Source organism: Panicum virgatum, chromosome 3N, assembly GCF_016808335.1.
Source record: "Panicum virgatum strain AP13 chromosome 3N, P.virgatum_v5, whole genome shotgun sequence".
NCBI classification, from domain to species: Eukaryota; Viridiplantae; Streptophyta; class Magnoliopsida; order Poales; family Poaceae; genus Panicum; species Panicum virgatum.
In genome coordinates, this window is record NC_053147.1 from 41,372,787 (window position 1) to 41,385,980 (window position 13,194).

General features: G+C 41.6%; 1 protein-coding gene across 1 annotated transcript; it reads right to left on the reverse strand.

Moving 5' to 3' along the window:
• Nucleotides 1-3,891: 3,891 nt before the first annotated feature.
• On the reverse strand, nucleotides 3,892-4,452 carry LOC120667810 (pheromone receptor transcription factor-like). Its single transcript, XM_039947804.1, has one exon. It carries the CDS (start codon nucleotides 4,450-4,452, stop codon nucleotides 3,892-3,894), a length of 561 nt encoding a protein of 186 aa, XP_039803738.1.
• Nucleotides 4,453-13,194: the final 8,742 nt, after the last annotated feature.

Consider the following 13,194-nt stretch of genomic DNA (forward strand, 5'->3'; position numbering starts at 1 on the left):
GGCTATAAGGCATCCTGATCATTAAGAAGGACCATCTAACCAATATTGCTGATGAAGCCAAACAAAAATATAAGTGAAATGAAACAAGAAGATTATGCACTTTGCACATGCTCGCGTCGTGCTAAATATAAATCACGTGCTACATCCGCAAATACTGAAATTATCGACGGCAAAAAAATATACTGAAATTATCCGCAAATACAAGAAGGTGTTGGAGGATTTTCCTTCAGTTCAAATGCCTTTTGCATGGTTGGTGCAACTAACACCTCCATTGAAGAAAAGTGCCTTTTCCATCTCATCCCCATTGGCACATCCGAATCAAATACACTTGACTGTTAGCATTGTATCATGGCTTACTCCTTTCAAGAGAACACGCCATGCTTTTCAGTTTGTAAACTATATGTCATCTTGTGTGTAAGGTACAATATTATGAACTATGCAAGCCGTTCAGCGTCTTATTTGATCCAATGTCAACTGTCGTTTTCCCTGCATGGACACTGTATTACCGACACCAGCCTATCGTACGAAATTAATCGCCGTCACGCACTACCTGTATGCTGCTGTGTTAAAGCAACGTCCCTTTCTTCAGCTCAAGTAAATCACGCCACTTATACACTTCATGCACGCGCGCGCCAATGGCGCGCCTCATGCACTAGTGGACATGTCAAAAGGAGAACCGTTGCATGTGTTAGGACAACGATATAATTTGTCTACTTGTTCAGATCATATGATGAACTCATGTCTATATTTCTCTATTTTTGTTGAAATGGCCTTTAAATTGGTACGATCAATATAGTGGGCTTGAGTATTGGATGATTGGTACGGTATATTCTTTAAAAATTAAGCTTTGTATATTGTTTTGGATTGCAATGCTAATTTTGAAAATAGTCTGAAATAGGCTAATTCTGATTGAATTTAGTGGGCTCGAAAATGTTTGATAAATTAGTGGTCTGCTTTTGATACTGGCCCAATATAAAATGGGCTGTGGGTGATGTTGTCCACGTCAGCAACCAAAAAGAAATTGTCATATCAGCAGCCAAAAAAATTCCATGTCAGATGCCACGTTAGCAGCAAAAATAAAAGCCACGTCGGACGATCAGCAGCAATATTTTCTTGTGATATCCTATATGCATATGGCAACCAAATATCTTCCATTGCGATATCAGTTGAGCATATAGCAACACCTAGTATTTTGTTGTGATATCCACCATGCATATGGCGACCCAAATTCTTCTATTGCGTTATCAGGTGAGCATATAACGACCCAATTGCTTGCGTTGAGATATCTATGGAGCATATAGCGACGATCCATATTTCGTTGCACGACCCTGTATGTGTATAGCGACGCCAATTCACGTTGCGATTTGCTTCCAAAATATTGTGACGCCTACTACTTCATTGTGATATCCTCCGATCCTATTGCAACAGCACAAGTCGTATTTATAGGATTAAGAACACCGACTAGAGGGGGTGTGAATAGTCAGTTTAAAAACTAAAACCACAAATACTAGAGAAATTTAATTAGTAAAACAAGAGAGCCCTATGTCTTACTACTACTATCTTTAGTTTGGGTTTGCAACCTAGGATGACAAGATAAATTACAATCTCTAGGAAAGTAAATAGCTCAAAATAAATGAACTACACAAGATAAGCAAGAGAGATAACCGAGCTTGATACAAAAATTTATCCCGTGGTGTCAATGACTTGCCGGTCACCTCTAATCCACGTTGAGGTGGATTCCAAGAGTCAACCGCTCATCTATCAAGAACTCTCTTGATCTTGAGCCGGCTTGAATCAAGGAACCGCTCCACACCTCGATTCTACTAGAGTTGCTCTTCACCACTCCGGTGAGGTGAGCACAAGACCTCTCACAACCGAAATCGAGGCTTCTCAATAATTTCCTTGGAGGTACTCCACGAAATCCACTTCTCCATGCCGTCTAGGGAGCGGCAACTCTCAAGAGTAACAAGTCGATGACGCTTGCTTGAAGTTTCCCTAGTGCCACAAAGCTCAAACTCTAGATGCAAAGCACAAGGATGCTCTCACACTCTCAAAGATGCAATCACTAAGTAAGAATGAGTGAGAGAGGGATGGCTCAGCTCCAATGTGTCAAGAAAGTAGTCCAAATGGCCAAGAGAGCCTCCCAATGGCCGGGCATTGGGTATATATAGACATCCCACAAAAACTAGCCGTTACACTCTTTTCTACGAAATCGCGGACCGTCCGCGGTTCAAAAATCGGACTGTCCGCCCTTATAAATCAGTGAGTCAGAGTGCAATGATTGTGTGTTAGAACTAGCCGTTGGAGCCCTGGCAGACTGTCCGCGCCCTAGGGGCGGACCGTCCGCAGTTATATGTTCCAAACCACCAGAGACGAAAATTGTCTCTGGTCCCTTTTGAAAATTACCGGCGGACCATCCGTGCCCCAAGGGCGGACCGTCCGCCATTCAGCCTTGAAAACCACCAGAGACCAAAACGTCTCTGGCACAAATGTTAATTGACCGGCGGACTGTCCGCGCCCCAGGGGCGGACCGGCCGCCGTTCAGACCATCAGCCCAACCAAAGATGCAACGTCTTTGGTACAATTTGAGTTAGAGGGGCAGACCGTCCGCCCACCTGGGCCGGACCGTCCGCCCTTTATTTTTCAACCCCACCAGAGGCAAACAGCCTCTCTGGTACATTTTCAAAAATGTACGGCAGACCGTCCGCCCCTCTAGGCCGGACTGTCCGCCCTTAGACAGTCAGCACACAAACTCTTGAACCTTTTTCAAATCTTTTCAAAACGACATTAGCCCTCATGCATGCATCTAGACATTTTGAGCAAAATGGCACTAAAGACCCGTCAAGCACGAGTACACGACCCCTCTCGATAGTACGGCTATCTCCAACAAATCCTGTCATTTTTCAACCACTAAACGCCTCATGACCGGTAAAAATGCAAAAGCCTTATTTGATACCTTTGCCTTGAGCACGAGCTTTGCACATCAACTCCAAAATTTCATACGATCACAAACAAATCCTTTTCATCCGTGAATCAACCTATGCTCATTATCTCAAATAAAATTGTTAATCCACAGACCGCTGTCATTAATTAAACTCGAATTAGGGGCATAGATGCTTTCAATCTCCCCCTTTTTGGTAATTGATGACAACACTAATTTTGGAGTGATAAAAAGAGTTCAAGTCAACTTTATACACTAGGCATAAGGTGGACTTGGAATTGAACTTTGGAAGAACTTACTCATTTTTCTTGAAAATTTCAGAATATGATATGAATAAATTCACCAAGGTTCGATAAGTAGAGAGAACTCCCCCTTGATATGTGCTTATAAATTTGAATGAATACCAAGAGCACATATATATGAATTTTGAAAAATTTGACGGAGTTTCCCCTACAAGTGGAAATCGAGGCAATACAACACAAGATATATATATGATATGAAGTTTTGACATGATTAGCACAACCTCATCAAACCACAAGGATGAACATAAACACGATAAGAGTATTACAAGCCAACGAAGTTCATCACACATTACAAGCCAAGTTCAAGTTCAAGCCACAAATCCATGCGAGACAATAAATCATAAACATGCAATGCAATAGAGTTCGACACAAATAAAATGAGTAGCAAGCGGAAGCAAATCAAATAGAATCTCCATGCGAAGTCCATGAGCTCCCCCTAGATCCAAGCATCACTCCAAGCTATCCTTCTCCCCCTTTGGCATCAATTGCCAAGAAGATCAGTCCATCGGCGGTGGAGGCGGTGGCGGTGGGGTAGAAGGGCTGGTGAGGATAAAACTCTGGAGGTGGCACTGGAGCCGGGAAGACTGAGTAAAATTGGTCTGAGAACCCAGTGGAAGCTGTGCTGAAAGTGTCAAACATCTGCTCTAACTACTGCTGCCTCTGCTCAAGCTGCAGAAACTGCTCAGACGACGGCATATCCTCAAAGCGAGAATCCAGAGCTGCTATGTCTGAGTGGAGACCCTCCTGAACTCTCTGCATCTGAGCCATCATAGGCTGGAACATGGTCTCCTGAAAGTACTGTGTCATCTGCTGCTGCATGTTCTGGAAACCCAAGTTCATCTGAGTCTGCATCTGAGTCACAAGGCTATCCATATGAGAAGTCATACCCTGCTGCATCGATGCAAAGTATGGGTCGAAATACCCAGCTGGAGGTGCCCACTGTAGCTGCACTGGAGGCTGTGGAGGTGGCATATCATGCTGTGCTGTAGATGCTCCCATGTCAGCATCATCATCGTCACCATCATCATCATCATGCCCATGTTCTTCCTCATCCATGTCATCACCTGGGAAGGGAGTCAAGGGTCTCAAGAGAAAACCTGTGTCATTCTTGAAAGGCCTAAAAGGAATGTGCCTGCACTCACAAATCCCTCTGAAGCTGGTCTTGGCCTTGATGATAGACATGATGTAGGGAGCAAAGTAGAGGTTCATCTAAAGATTAAGTCTAAGATCTGCTAGCTGATCCATGATAAGAGATATGACATTGATTCTATTTCCATTCATCACATGAGGGATCACATTCCAATAGAGACCTGTAATCTAGTCCTTGTTTCCACTCTTAGGTATAAATGTGACTCTAGCAATCTTGTTAATCACTGCAGGATGATGCCTAAGACCCTGAGTACCCCCAAAACTTCTAGCAATCTCCACATTTACAAGCTCATAGTATATGGGATAATCAGTTTCAGGCAAGGGATTTTCCATCACAATATCTACAGTTTGCGCATTCTTCATGAGATCATAGTCTAACTAATTAGTTGCAGCAAACCGAGCAAAAGTGGCATAATATACCCTTTTTCTGGTTTTCCACCATATCTTTCTTCTACCATGTTAATCTCTAGGGTGGCATAGAACTGGCGAATGACTGTTTCATTCCAATCACACCTATGCTGCAGGAAGTTTGCTAGATCCATGTGCTCAAATCTATCAACAAGTGCAGACATGACAGGTTGTAACCTCATATAGGATAAGTCTATGGTTTGATGCTTGAAGACAGTTTTCTTGACTATATGACCAAAATAAGCATCTTGTTGAACCATAGTGCTGAAATAGAGGATATTTGTGTCATTTGGTTCATTGAGCTAATTTACTGACCTTGTATGTGAGTAAGACTCAGTAGTCCACTGCCTGCTAGGAAGGTCTAGTCCATAAGATCAGTGACGTCATCCTCGTCACCCTCACCATCTTCTTCTGACGAGTCATCTCCAACGCCCCCAACGGACGATGCAGTAGCCAAATCACTGGGGTTGGGAGCATAATCTATATCATCAGAGTCATCACTATCTCTTTGCCTCTTGGAGGACACAGCCTTCTTGATCTTGGAAGCAGTGGCCTTTTGTATCTTTCGAGGTGGCCTGAGATCAAGAATTAATCATAAGAAACAAATATCCAAGTGTAATATCCAAGCCAAGCAAGATCATCACAACTCAGCACAATTCTGCAGAAAATTGCTCTGGCGGACCGTCCGCTAGCAGGACGCGGACCGTCCGTGGGTTACTGAAATACCAACGCAAACTGTCCGCGGTCAGCCGGTGGACCGTCCGCAACCCATCTGTTCAAGCACAGTAACTGAAAATCGCCCAAATCTTGATTCATTCATAATTTGAGTTCTAGTGCAAATCTACCAACCAAATTTTTGCCACAACATCTCCTCAACACTAGTAACAAGATCCCCCAATTGATTTCACAAATCCATGGTCCAAAAACAGATCGGAACACCCCAAACTCTAGCCTCTTTCATGATGAAATCCAAGAACATAAGGAGAGGAATCAATGAAATACCGAGAGGACATGATGGAGAATCACAAGAAGGGTCCGGGGATGCTCTCGGACTGTCCGGGAACCACGCCAAAAGTCCTTCCCCTTGAGAGCTTCTTCCACATGCTTGAGAGAGAAAGAGATGGCCTTTGGATGTTTGTGGTCGGTTTGGTGGGGAAGAAGAAAGGGACATCTACATATAAAATCAAGTCTGGGCTGACCCCACAACTCTGCGTACGGGCAAACCGTCTGCTGTCTATTAGCGGACCGTCTGTCGGCACATTCAGAAGCCCCATAAACTGTACTGCAACTGACCAAGTGCGGACTGTCCGCGGTCCACGGGCGGACCGTCCGCGGGTGTCCTGCTGGCACACTGGCGGACCGTCCGCGGACCTTTGGGTGGACAGTCCACATTTCATTGCTGCGACTGACAACCTTTCTGCAGAGCCCCTGGTGAACAAGTTTTATGAATGGCGGACCGTCCGCCTCTTACTCGCGGACCGTCCGCGCTACCAAAATTCTGACAGGTCTGAATTTTGTCAATTTTCACCATTCCAACTTCAAATTGGGATCATTGTTCATATAAAAATTCAAAAATCTCAAAACTAGCATGAATACCTTCCAAAGACTCATATGAGCGAGTAACAACAAGAAATCAAAAATAAATCGAGCAAAATCAAGAAAACTCATAAATGGCTCAAAAATGCCCCCAAAATTCAGAAAATTGAAACAAAGGATGCATAGAAGAACAACATGTCACATGTGCTAGTTTTCAAGCCACATTTGAGAAGTCAATGATATTTAGCTCATTTCTCAACTTGCAAAACCAAGATTCATCCAAAGGCTTGGTGAATATGTCCTCTAATTGATCATCCGTGCAATTCCATCAATCTTGATGTCACCTTTGTTCACATGATCTCTAAGAAAATGATGACGTATATCAATATGCTTGGTTCTTGAATGTTGCACCGGATTAGTTACAATTTTCATGGCGCTTTCATTATCACACAATAAGAGAATCTCATCAAATTTCACACCATAAATCAAGAAGAGTTTGCTTCATCCATAATAGTTGTGCACAACAACTTCCAGCCGAAATATATTCCGCTTCGGCGGTTGAAAGAGCCACAAAATTTTGCTTCTTTGAAGACCAAGAAACAAGAGACCTTCCAAGAAATTGACAACCACCGGAAGTGTTTTTCCTATCAACCTTGCACCCCGCATAATCCGAATCCGAAAATCCAACCAAGTCAAAATAAGCACCCTTGGGATACCATAAACCAATATTTGGAGTGAATTTCAAGTATCTCAAGATTCTTTTGACGGCGGTCAAATGACATTCTCTAGGTGCGGCTTGAATTCGTGCACACATGCAAACACTAAACATGATGTCGGGCCTAGATGCGGTCAAATAAAGCAAACTACCAATCATAGAACGATAAAGCTTTTGGTCAACCGAGTTACCTCCCTCATCTAGGTCGAGATGCCCATTGGTGGCCATAGGAGTCTTGATTGGTTTTGCATCTTCCATACCAAATTTCTTCAAGATATCCTTCACATATTTAGATTGACACACAAAGGTGCCTTCCTTGAGTTGCTTGATTTGAAGTCCAAGAAAAAAACAAAATTCAACAATCATGGACATCTCAAACTCCATAGACACCATTTCACCAAATTCCTCACAAAAACTTGGGTTAGTTGAACCAAAGATAATATCATCAACATAAATTTGGCAAATAAATAAATCCTTACCAATAGCTTTAGTGAACAAAGTGGTGTCAACCTTACCAATTTTGAAGCCCTTAGAGATAAGAAAATCTCTCAATCTTTCATACCAAGCCCGTGGAGATTGCTTAAACCATAGAGAACTATTGAGAGCTTATATACATGATTTGGCTTCTTATGATCTTCAAAACCTGGAGGTTGCTCAACAAATACAAGTTCACTAATATTGCCATTCAAGAAAGCACTTTTCACATCCATTTGATAAAGTTTTATGTTGTGAGAGCAAGCATAAGCCAATAAAATTCTAATAGCTTCTAATCTAGCAACGTGAGCAAAAGTTCATCGAAATCCAAACCTTCGACTTGAGTGAAGCCTTGAGCCACCAATCTTGCCTTATTTCTCACAACAATTCCTTCTTCATTTTGCTTGTTTCTAAAGATCCATTTAGTACAAATAACATTGTAATTCTTGGGCCTCTCCACTAGATCCCAAACTTGATTCTGGGTGAAATTATTCAATTCTTCATGCATAGCATTCACCCAATCTGGATCTCTCAAAGCTTCATCTACACGGTTAGGTTCAAGAAAGGATAGAAAAGAATAATATTCACAAAATGAAGCAATGCGAGATCGAGTTTGGACACCCTTACTAATATCACCCATGATTTGATCCACGAGGTGATCCTTTGCAGGAACATGATGAATCCTTTGAGGAACAATGGCCTCTTGAGTTGATGTGGAAGGTCAAATAGTAGAACCCACTTGATCTTGTACTTGAGAATCATTATTGCTTGAATCTTGTACAATTGGTTGTGCTTGATCATTTGAGATAGAGGTTAAAGGATTTACTCTAACAGAAATAGAAGAACCATCTTCATCCTCATCTTCTTCTCTTGGTCTAATATCACCAATTGACATAGTTTTCATTGCATTTCTCAAGCCATCATTTCTCACATCATCAAGATTTTTGTTCATAATGAGACCCATTGGTTTCATCAAACTCCACATCATATGCTTCTTCAACAATGCCATGAGTTTTGTTGTAGACCCGATATGCCTTGCTACAAGATGAATACCCAAGGAGAAAACTTTCATCACATTTACTTGGGAACTTTGATAACCGAGTTCTCTTCTTGAGTATATAGCATTTGCAACCAAACACTCTAAAATATGAGATATTTGGCTTCCTTCCAAGGAACAATTCATATGGGGTCTTGTTATGAAATCTATGACAATATAATCTATTAGAAGCATGACAAGCCGTGTTGATTGTTTCGGCCCAAAAACTATCCAAAATATTGTATTCGGAGAGCATTGATCGTGCCATATCAATCAAGGTTCTATTCTTCCTCTCAACAAGACCATTTTGCTCCGGAGTGTACTTGGTTGAGAATTCATGCTTGATTTCTTTCTCACACCACTCCTCAACTCTTGTGTTTCTAAATTCACTTCCATTGTCACTCCTCACTTTCTTCACCTTGAGCTCGAATTCATTCTCGGCCCTTGTTATGAATTCTTGAATATGTCATATGTATCGGCCTTGTCATGAAGAAAGAAAACCCATGTATATCTTGAATAATCATCCTACCCCTCCAATGCTTATATATGTTGTAGGACCGAATAAATTCATATGCAATAATTCCAAAAGTCTCTCGGTTGACATAACACTTTTGGAGTGATGAGCATTTGCAACTTGCTTTCCGGCTTGACATGCACTACATAACTTATCTTTTTTAAATTTCACATTCTTCAAGCCAGCTACTAAATCATGCTTTAAGAGTCGGTTAAGTTGTTTCATGCCAACATGACCAAGTCTTCTATGACATAACCAACCCAAAAATGATTGAGAGAATAAGCAAGTAGACAATTTACCTCTCTAGTAGTGAAATCCACAAAGATACATTCTCATGTCTAAATCTCGTAAAGATGTGATCATTTCCATCCAACTTGTTACTACAATATTATCTTTAGTGAAACTACACTTATAACCAAAATCACATAGTTGAGTGACCGACAAGAGATTGAACTTGAGAGAATCAAACTAGCAATACTTTTGAAAGAGAATGATCACTTGAGATAGCAATTGTACCAATTCCTTTGACCTTGCCTCGGCTATTGTCACCAAAGATGATATCACTATAACCAACCACATTATCATCAAGAGAAGAGAACATCTTTGGATCTCCGGTCATGTGTTGAGTGCATCCACTATCAAACACCCAATGTCTTCCTCCGACTTTGTAATTTACCTACAAAAGAGAAGTTATTCTTTTAGGTACCCAAATTTTCTTGGGTCCTTGGATGTTAGTGACCAAGGTTTTAGGCACCCAAACGGCATTCTTTTTAGCACCATATATAGGTAACCTAACATATTTAGCACTAACACAACCCTTAGAATCTTTTATAAGAACATAGCTAGAATCAAAGGATGCGGCTTTGTTGTTGGTGCAATTCTTCTCATTATGGCCCATCCTTTTGCACTTTTCACAATATGGCCGTCTATCTTTCTTCAAAAATACGGTCTTGGTTTCATAAAAGGCCTTCTTACCTTTCTTTGGAATATATCCAAGACCTTGCCTATTCAAGGTGAACTTTTGGCTTGACCAATAATGGTTGAATTTGGCTCTACTATCATAGCACTTGCTCAAATCATTGGTCAAACAAATCACCTCCTTCTTCAATTTTCATTCTCCAAGACAAGTGACTCATCACAAGAAGATTTATCACTTGTGCTACATGAGGGGTTAGTAGAGCTAGATACACAACATGATTTGCAAGTTTCACTACTAGCCCCCATGCAACTTAGCCTTGTCCTTGATCAAGCAAGGTGTTGTGAACTTCCTTAAGCTTCTCATGAGTTTCATTAAGATTCTCATGAGAGGTCTTTAGCTCCTCATAGGAAGATTGGAGTGAATCATACTTCAACTCCAAGTCCTTCAACTTTTCTTTTTCTTGATCACAAGTTCACCGGCGTCGGTGAGCATGTCTACAAGATCATCATATGAAAATTCTTCAAGTTCATCATCTTGTAATACCTTCGCACCACCTTTTGTCATAAGACAATGTGGTGTGCAGAAGAGTGATGGAGCCTCCTTGATGGCGATCCCGGCAACTCCCTTCGATGGCTTGTCATCATCATCATCATCATCATCGGAGTTTGCATCGGAATCCCACTCAACAAAATAGGCTTGACCATTTTTCTTCTTCTTGATGAACTCCTTCTTTTCTTCTCTTCAATTTTCTTGACCTTTTTGTTTATCATTCTTTTTGTTTGGACAATTTATGATGATATGACCCACTTCACCACATTGGAAGCATGTCTTGTCAACAAAAGGATTTTTTCTTGATGATTGTCCTCTCTTGCCAAAGTTCTTCTTGCTCATCATTCTATTGAACCTCTTGACAAAGAGAGTCATCTCCTCATCCGATTCTTCTTGGCAATCACTTTCTTCTTCATTTTTGCCATCTTAAGCCTTGAAAGTTACACTTTTCTTTTCTCATCAATTTCTCCACCATGAGCTTCATCTTGAGATTTCTTGAACATGTCATGAGTAAGCACTTCTCCCAATATTTGTGTGGGAGTCGGGGTCTTCATGTGATCTCACAAGTAAGGTTACAATGGTGTCATATCTTTCTGGAAGACTTCTAAGAAACTTGTGATTGAAATCCGCATCCGGCACTTCAAATCCAAGACCCTTGAGCTCATTCACAATATCATTTAGCTGGTTGAACATCTCGGCTACACTCTCATCCTTCTTCATGGTAAATTCACTAAACTTGCCCTTGAGCACATACAACTTGGCCTCCTGTACACTTGATGTGCCCACATGAATTTCCATGAGCTTTTTCCATATATCATTTGCATTTGTGAGGCTCTTGACGCTATTGAACTCACTTACATCAAGAGCACTAAATAGCACATTTACCCCTTGATCATTTATCACATAATTTTCCTCATCTACTGGGGTTAAATTCTTTGCATCTAGGATGACATACCCATCATTCACAACACTCCACAATTTTCTACTCATAGCATTGAGATGAGCCGACATCCTAGTCTTTCAATAGTCATAATTGTTTCCATCAAAGAAAGGTGGCTTCCCAACATGAATATCATTATCACTAGTCATTGTTCTACTCCAAGATGATTAAATTCGTAATTTAAGTACTTAGCTATGGTACCACTTGTAGAATCAAGAACACCGACTAGAGAGGGGGTGAATAGGCGGTTTAAAAACTAAAACCACAAACACTAGAGAAATTTAATTAGTAAAACAAGAGAGCCCTATGTCTTACTACTACTATCTTTAGTTTGGGTTATCCTATATGCATATGGCAACCAAATATCTTCCGTTGCGATATCAGTTGAGCATATAGCAACACCTAGTATTTTGTTGTGATATCCACCATGCATATGGCGACCCAAATTCTTCTATTGCGTTATCAGTTGAGCATATAACGACCCAATTGCTTGCGTTGAGATATCTATTGAGCATATAGCGACGATCCATATTTCGTTGCACGACCCTGTATGTGTATAGCGACGCCAATTCACGTTGTGATTTGCTTCCAAAATATTGTAACGCCTACTACTTCATTGTGATATCCTCCGATCCTATTGCAACAGCACAAGTCGTATTTATAGGATTAAGAACACCGACTAGAGAGGGGGTGAATAGTCGGTTTAAAAACTAAAACCACAAATACTAGAGAAATTTAATTAGTAAAACAAGAGAGCCCTATGTCTTACTACTACTATCTTTAGTTTGGGTTTGCAACCTAGGATGACAAGATAAATTACAATCTCTACGAAATTGAATAGCTCAAAATAAAATGAACTAAACAAGATAAGCAAGAGAGATAACCGAGCTTGACATAAGAATTTATCCAATGGTGTCGATGACTTGTCGGTCACCCCTAATCCACGTTGAGGTGGATTCCAAGGTCAACCGCTCCTCTATCAAGAACTCTCTTGATCTTGAGCCGGCTTGAATCAAGGAACTGCTCCACACCTCGATTCCACTAGAGTTGCTCTTCACCACTCCGGTGAGGTGAGCACAAGACCTCTCACAACCGAAATCGGGGCTCCTCAACAATCTCCTTGGAGGTGCTCCACGAAATCCACTTCTCCAAGCCATCTAGGGAGCGGCAACTCCCAAGAGTAACAAGTCGATGACGCTTGCTTGAAGTTTCCCTAGTGCTACAAAGCTCAAACTCTAGATGGAAAGCACTAGGATGCTCTCACACTCTCAAAGATGCAATCACTAAGCAAGAATGAGTGAGAGAGGGATAGCTAATCTCTAATGTGTCAAGAAAGTAGTCCAAATGGCCAAGAGAGCCTCCCAATGGCCGGGCGTTGGGTATATATAGACATCCCCTCAAAAAACTAGCCGTTACACTCTTTTCTGCAAAATCGCGGACCGTCCGCGGTTCAAAAACCGGACTGTCCGCCCTTATAAACCGGTGAGTCAGAGTGCAATGATTGTGTCAGAACTAGCCGTTGGAGCCCTGGCGGACTGTCCGTGCCCTAGGGGCGGATCGTCCGCAGTTATATGTTCCAAACCACCAGAGACGCAAATCATCTCTGGTCCCATTTGAAAATGGCCGGTGGAACGTCCGCGCCCCAGGGGCGGACCGTCCGCCGTTCAACCTTGAAAACCACTAGAGACCAAAACGTCTCTGGAACAAATGT